At 51.1% G+C, this 7,500-nt stretch overlaps 1 protein-coding gene across 1 annotated transcript in view; it reads left to right on the top strand.

Annotated features, from left to right (window-relative positions):
* The window catches only part of LOC110166002 (receptor-type tyrosine-protein phosphatase-like N), a 27,919-nt gene that overhangs the window by 3,856 nt on the left and 16,563 nt on the right, over positions 1-7,500 (top strand). Inside the window, exons 3-5 of the mRNA XM_055163811.1 lie at positions 3,385-3,495; positions 3,692-3,963; positions 7,295-7,500. The exon at positions 7,295-7,500 is cut by the window's right edge and continues 107 nt beyond it. Of these exons, the coding sequence (XP_055019786.1) occupies positions 3,385-3,495; positions 3,692-3,963; positions 7,295-7,500 (589 nt within the window). The remainder of the gene's footprint in view (positions 1-3,384; positions 3,496-3,691; positions 3,964-7,294) is intronic.

Here is a 7,500-nt window from a genome sequence, read left to right as displayed (position 1 = left end):
GGAACCTGGAGTGTCTGATGGATCCAAACAGAACGTCCCTGAGGTGTTGTGTCGGGTTTAATTCAGGTGATCTTGAGGGTCGTTCATTTTTTCCACATGAGGCCGGACGTCGTGCATCAGGAGGAACCAGGAGCCAGGACCAGCACAGGGTGTGACTGGGGGTTCAAGGATTTTTAGACTCCTGTTTTATAGCTGGTAAAGATCTTTGTGTCCCTCCATGGACCTGACTCACCAGAAGATCACTGACCCACCACCAAACTACTCATGTGAAACATGGAGCAGCAGAAGAGTGTTCTCCTCAGAGCGTTCTCCTCAGAGCGTTCTCCTCAGTGTTCTCCTCAGAGCGTTCTCCTCAGAGTGTTCTCCTCAGAGCGTTCTCCTCAGAGTGTTCTCCTCAGTGTTCTCCTCAGAGTGTTCTCCTCAGTGTTCTCCTCAGTGTTCTCCTCAGTGTTCTCCTCAGAGTGTTCTCCTCAGAGTGTTCTCCTCAGTGTTCTCCTCAGTGTTCTCCTCAGTGTTCTCCTCAGTGTTCTCCTCAGAGTGTTCTCCTCAGAGCGTTCTCCTCAGTGTTCTCCTCAGAGCGTTCTCCTCAGTGTTCTCCTCAGTGTTCTCCTCAGAGCGTTCTCCTCAGAGCGTTCTCCTCAGAGCGTTCTCCTCAGAGTGTTCTCCTCAGTGTTCTCCTCAGAGTGTTCTCCTCAGTGTTCTCCTCAGAGTGTTCTCCTCAGTGTTCTCCTCAGAGCGTTCTCCTCAGTGTTCTCCTCAGAGCGTTCTCCTCAGAGCGTTCTCCTCAGTGTTCTCCTCAGTGTTCTCCTCAGTTCTCCTCAGTGTTCTCCTCAGAGTGTTCTCCTCAGAGCGTTCTCCTCAGAGCGTTCTCCTCAGAGCGTTCTCCTCAGAGCGTTCTCCTCAGTGTTCTCCTCAGTGTTCTCCTCAGAGCGTTCTCCTCAGTGTTCTCCTCAGTGTTCTCCTCAGAGCGTTCTCCTCAGAGCGTTCTCCTCAGAGTGTTCTCCTCAGTGTTCTCCTCAGAGCGTTCTCCTCAGAGCGTTCTCCTCAGAGCGTTCTCCTCAGAGCGTTCTCCTCAGAGCGTTCTCCTCAGAGCGTTCTCCTCAGAGTGTTCTCCTCAGTGTTCTCCTCAGTGTTCTCCTCAGAGCGTTCTCCTCGTCTTCTCCAGACTCTTTCACGTCTGTCACAGGAGCTCAGGGTGAACCTCATTTCTCAGGCCGCTCTCATGACGTCTGTTTGTGATGGTTTGGGCAGAAACATTCACACCACTATCCCGCTGGAGCTCAACCTGTTCCTCCTCGAACAAAGGAGCAGATGTGGGTCCTGCTGATGGTTCAGGACCTTCTCCAGCTCTGTCCTGCTCTCCTAGAGGAACTGTCTGACTCCTGAAAGCTCCTCCGTGTTCTGGAGCTTGTGCTGGAGACACATTAAATCTCCTTTCAGCTTCTGTAGGGTTCAGGAACGTCCTCATCCTCCCAGTGGAGATCATCACTGTCACCAAAGCAGCACGAGTGGAAAACCAGACAAAAACCAAAGAAAAACTTGTCCTGTTTTAGGGTTTGTCTCTTTGGTGTTGCTCTGGTGCAGCCGCTGTTTTCATTTCCAGTAAAAGAGGATCATCTTTTTGTTCCTCAGACGTTCAGGATCTTTTATTTTCTCGTTGAGATCTGATGACTTTTCAAAATGTTCCTTTAATTTTTCTGAGCAGCATATGTACAGGATATGGTTCAGTCCTGATTCAGTCCTGGTTCAGTCCTGGTTCAGTCCTGGTTCAGTCCTGTTTTAGTCCTGGTTCAGTCCTGTTTGGTCTGTTGAGTCTCTCGTGCTTCAGTGTTTGCTTTAGTTTGTGCTTTCGTTTGAGTCCAGTGAATGTTTAATCGATGAGAAAAGGAAAAAGCTTTCGAGAGAAAAAAACGAGAGCGACATGTTCTAAGAAAACCGCCCGAAGAAACGTGAACATCCACCAAAACAAACAGGACTGAACCAGGACTGAACCAGGACTGAACCAGGACTAAACCAGGACTAAACCAGGACTAAACCAGGACTGAACCAGGACTAAAACGGAGACTAAAACAGAGACTAAAACACGACTAAACCAGGACTAAACAAGGACTAAACTAAGATTAAAACAGGACTGAACCAAGACAAAACCAGAACTAAACCAAGGACTGAACCAGGACTAAACTAGGACTAAACCAGGACTAAACAAGGGCTAAACCAGGACTAAACAAGGGCTAAACCAGGACTAGAACGGAGACTAAAACAGGACTGAACCAGGACAAAAATAAGTACAAAATCTTTATTTAAACCTTTTCAAAATCAATTCTGTGGCAGTTGCAGTAGCAGTTCTAGTAGTACTAGTAGCAGTAGTAGTACTCATAGTAGTATAATTGTAGCAGTAGTAGTAGAAGTACTCGCAGTAACATTGACAGTTTTATTAGATCCATCGTCTGTGTTTTTCTCTCATGTTTGTGTGTGAACCTGAGGCCAGAAAAACTCAAGGATGAAAGATGAAAGAGAAAGATGGAGAGATGAAGAGATGGAGGAAGGGAGGGAGGGATGGAGAGAGGGATGGAGGAAGAGAGGGAGGGAAGGTAAACAACACTGTGCCTCGGGATCCTCCAATCAGAGCCCGGCGAGCGCTCGAACCGGCCAATGGGAGCGCGGCCGAGCGGTCCGTCGCCACGGGAACGGTGACGTCGCGCCGGCATCTCCCTCGAGTTTGTTGGAGAGGGATGAGTCATCGCTGCCGCCGCCCACGAGCCACGCGCACCGGGACTGTATCCTGAGGCGGAGGGACACCGCACAAACATCACAACCACACACAGAGACAGAGAGAGAGACTGAGGCGGAGGGATACGAGAGAAAATAGAACAACAGAACGAAAATAAAACACAACTTTAAAACAAAATACATAAAGAGGAGGAGGGATACGACATATGAAAACAATAACACAATATTCAACCTACTTTATTTCATTTATTTATTTATTTATTTATTTCATAAATTATAAAAAGACGTCACAACATCAAACAAGAAATAAACATGGAGCAGAGAGAAGAGTCGACTCATGTTCTCGATCTGCCCCTTTTCTCTTTTCCAGACAAAATATCAACACTGATATTTATTTTAAAACATTTCAAATCAGTACATTTTAGTTCAGTTGCAATTATGATGTGATTTTAAATGTCGTCACTGAACCTGAATCTTTTATATGAACTCCTCTCAGAATGACGCTTCGCTCCATAACCTGAATCTGAATCTGTTTTTTTGCCTCTGTGTTTATAAATTTGATTCATCGTGAGTGAAGTTCATCCTCACAAAAACACACGTGATAAAAGTTTTTCTTCTCTCTGTCTCTTGTTCCGTCTCTTCTTTCTCCTGCAGATGGTTTGTTTGGTCAGTGCCACAGTCCGGACCAGATCCCGGTCCAGTACCAGGTCTCAGCCCAGGTCCTGCACCGTCTGCAGCAGGTCCTCAAGGAGCTCATGGAGCAAGGTTCAAAACACACACTTTGATTCACCACATTTGAAATGAGGATGTTTAGTGAGAATATAACAGTGTCATGTGTGTGTTTGTGTGTTATGTGTGTGTATATATGTGTGTGTTTACGTGTGTGTGTTTACGTGTGTGTGTGTGTGTTTACGTGTGTGTATGTGTGTGTTTACGTGTGTGTGTTTGTGTGTTTGAGCAGGTCTGACTTGGAGAGACGACATGACTCAGGCCATCATCAGTCAGGAGTTGAGCAGAGTCCCCACAGAGACGACCAAACAGGTCCTGCCTGGTCCTGGGTCCGGACCTGGTCCTGGTCTTGGTCCTGGTTATGGTCCCGGTCCCGGTCCAGAGGTTCGGTCTCCTCCGTCTCCGGACGAGCAGCTGATGCAGCAGTTTGTGGATTATATGATTCTGGAGCCGTCTCAGTCGTCTGTGCACAGCCCCCTGGTCGACCCCTACTCCTTCAAACAGGTCAGACTCTACAGACCAACTGACCCACAGACCACAGACCCACAGACCCACACAGACCCACAGACCACAGACACACAGACCAACAAACCCACAGACCCACACAGACCCACAGACCCACAGACCACAGACCCACAGACCACAGACCCACAGACCACAGACCCACAGACCCACACAGACCCACAGACCCACAGACCACAGACCCACAGACCCACAGACCCACACAGACCCACACAGACCACAGACCAGACCACAGACCCACAGACCCACAGACCACAGACCCACAGACCCACAGACCACACAGACCACACAGACCCACAGACACACAGACCACAGACCCACACAGACCCCACAGACCACAGACCCACAGACCCACAGACACCACACACAGACCACACAGACCCACAGACCACAGACACAGACCCACAGACCACAGACACAGACCCACAGACCCACAGACCACACAGACCCACACAGACCACACAGACCCACAGACCCACAGACCACAGACCACAGACCACAGACCCACAGACCACAGCCACAGACCACACAGACACACAGACCACAGACCCACAGACAGACCACAGACCCACAGACACCCACAGACCACAGACCACAGACCCACAGACCCACACAGACCCCACAGACCCACAGACCACAGACCCACAGACCACAGACCACAGACCCACAGACCACAGACACACACAGACCCACAGACCCACAGACCCACAGACCCACAGACCCACAGACCACAGACCCACACACACCCACAGACCCACACAGACCCACAGACCCACAGACCCACAGACCACAGACAGACCCACACAGACACCACAGACCACAGACAGACACAGACCACAGACCACAGACCCACAGACCCACAGACCCACAGACCACACAGACCACACAGACCCACAGACCCACACCACAGACCCACAGACCCACAGACCCACAGACCCACAGACCCACAGACCCACACACCCACAGACCCACAGACCCACAGACCAGACCACAGACCACAGACCCACAGACCACACAGACCACAGACCACAGACCCACACAGACCCACAGACCCACACACACAGACCCCACAGACCCACAGACCCACCCACAGACCCACAGACCCACAGACCCACAGACCCACAGACCCACAGACCCACAGACCACAGACCACAGACACACACAGACCCACAGACCCCACAGACCCACAGACCCACACAGACCCACAGACCCACAGACCACAGACCCACAGACCCACAGACCCACAGACCCACAGACCCACAGACCACACAGACCCACACCCACAGACCCACAGACCCACAGACCACAGACCCACAGACCACACACAGACCCACAGACCCCACAGACCCACAGACCCACAGACCCACAGACCACAGACCCACAGACCCACACAGACCACACACAGACACAGACCCACAGACCCACAGACCACAGACCCACAGACCCACAGACCCACAGACCCACAGACAGACCCACAGACCCACCCACAGACCCACAGACCACAGACCCACAGACCCACAGACCCACAGACCCACAGACCCACACACAGACCCACAGACCCACAGACCCACAGACCCCACAGACCACAGACCCACACACCCACAGACCCACAGACCCACAGACACAGACCCACAGACCCACCCACACAGACACAGACCCACAGACCCACAGACCCACAGACCCACAGACCCCACAGACCCCACAGACCCACACCCACAGACCCACAGACCCACAGACCCACAGACCACAGACCCACACAGACACACACAGACCCACAGACCACAGACCACAGACCCACAGACCCACACAGACCCACAGACCCACACACCCACTGGCCCACACAGACCCACACAGACCCACAGACCCACACAGACCCACAGACCCACAGACCCACACAGACCCACAGACCCACAGACCCACACAGACCCACACAGACCCACAGACCCACACAGACCCACAGACCCACAGACCCACACAGACCCACAGACCCACACAGACCCACAGACCCACACAGACCCACAGACCCACAGACCCACACAGACCCACAGACCCACAGACCCACAGACCCACAGACCCACAGACCCACACAGACCCACAGACCCACAGACCCACAGACCCACAGACCCACAGACCCACACAGACCCACAGACCCACAGACCCACACAGACCCACAGACCCACAGACCCACAGACCCCAGTCTGTCCTGAACCAGTGTGCAAAATTTCACAACTTTTTACCAAAGCTTCCTGTGTGCTGCCACAGACACCCCAGACACAAATATAATAATAATAATAATAGGATCACAAACTGAAACAATGGAGTCCTGCAGCTACGCCACAAGGCTCCAATTATCAACCAAAACAAAACTGCCGTCTGTTTCTGAGTTCCAGCATCATTTTATCACATGTGGTTCTGTGTGTCTCAGTCTCATCAGCCGCGATAGAAACTGAATCTTCCCACGTAACATTAAACGTTCTGCTTTCTTCAGAAACTTTTCTTTACTTGGATTTATCCTTCTTTTTCCTACCAGGGGTCAAACAGTTCTATAAATCGTGCTGCGCAGATCTGGTCTAGGTGTCGCACATCGGCGGCTGTCACTCATATTTTGAGCAACAAAAATATTTAAAAAGTTTGATTTGAGTGTTACAAGATTACCATGATCTACAAATTTAGAATTACATATAAAAAGAAACAAACAAAGATAATAAAAATACACTGTAAGCCGCGTGCTGCTGACCCCTGACACAGACCTGACAGTCTGTGGTCAGACTGTATCAGACCTAAGATACAGAGTCTGTGGTCAGGGCGTCGTCTGTGTCGTCTGTGTCTGTCGTCTGTCGTCTGTGTCGTCTGTCGTCTGTGTCGTCTGTCGTCTGTCGTCTGTCGTCTGTGTCGTCTGTCGTCTGTGTCGTCTGTCGTCTGTGCAGAGGCTGAGAGTTTAAATCAGGAGACTGTATTTCCCAGAGGAGTACTGAAGTACAGACTCTACTGTGTGTAGGGTTTAGTGTGTGTGTGTAACGTGTGTGTGTGTGTGTGTGTGTGTCGAGTCTCTGTGTTCTGGTTTCTGCACAGACCAGTTCATTTTAGAGCCACAGTAAAGAACAGACTTAAGAACATTAGACTTTTAAATGAAGTTATGATTAAATTATTCATCTAATAAATGTCACTGTGGGCGGAACTTTACCGAGTCTGGTTCAGGTCTGGATCTGACTTTAGTTTAGTCCAGGTCCAGCCCTGATTAATTCTGGCCTAGTCCTGGTTCAGTCCTGGTTTTAGTCCTGGTTTAGTCCTGGTTTCTCTCTGTCCTTTGCAGCAGCAGCAGTTCGGGTACCAGGACGAGGAGGAGCGCTCTCTCAACTCTCTGGACCAAAACCCGGTCTTGAGCCGGTCCAAGTCCCAGCCCGGGTCTCTGGACCGGGACCAGCAGCTGCTCCAGGACCTGGTCTCGTATTACCTGGGCCCCCCGTCGTCCGGCTCGTCTCACCACGCGGGGGCGCTCTCCTCTGGACCCTCCTTCTT

The sequence above is a fragment of the Boleophthalmus pectinirostris genome, unplaced genomic scaffold, assembly GCF_026225935.1.
Source record: "Boleophthalmus pectinirostris isolate CB_2022bp ecotype Guang Dong unplaced genomic scaffold, ASM2622593v1 HiC_scaffold_11, whole genome shotgun sequence".
NCBI lineage: Eukaryota > Metazoa > Chordata > Actinopteri > Gobiiformes > Gobiidae > Boleophthalmus > Boleophthalmus pectinirostris.
This window is presented reverse-complemented; position numbering and strand designations above follow the sequence as displayed.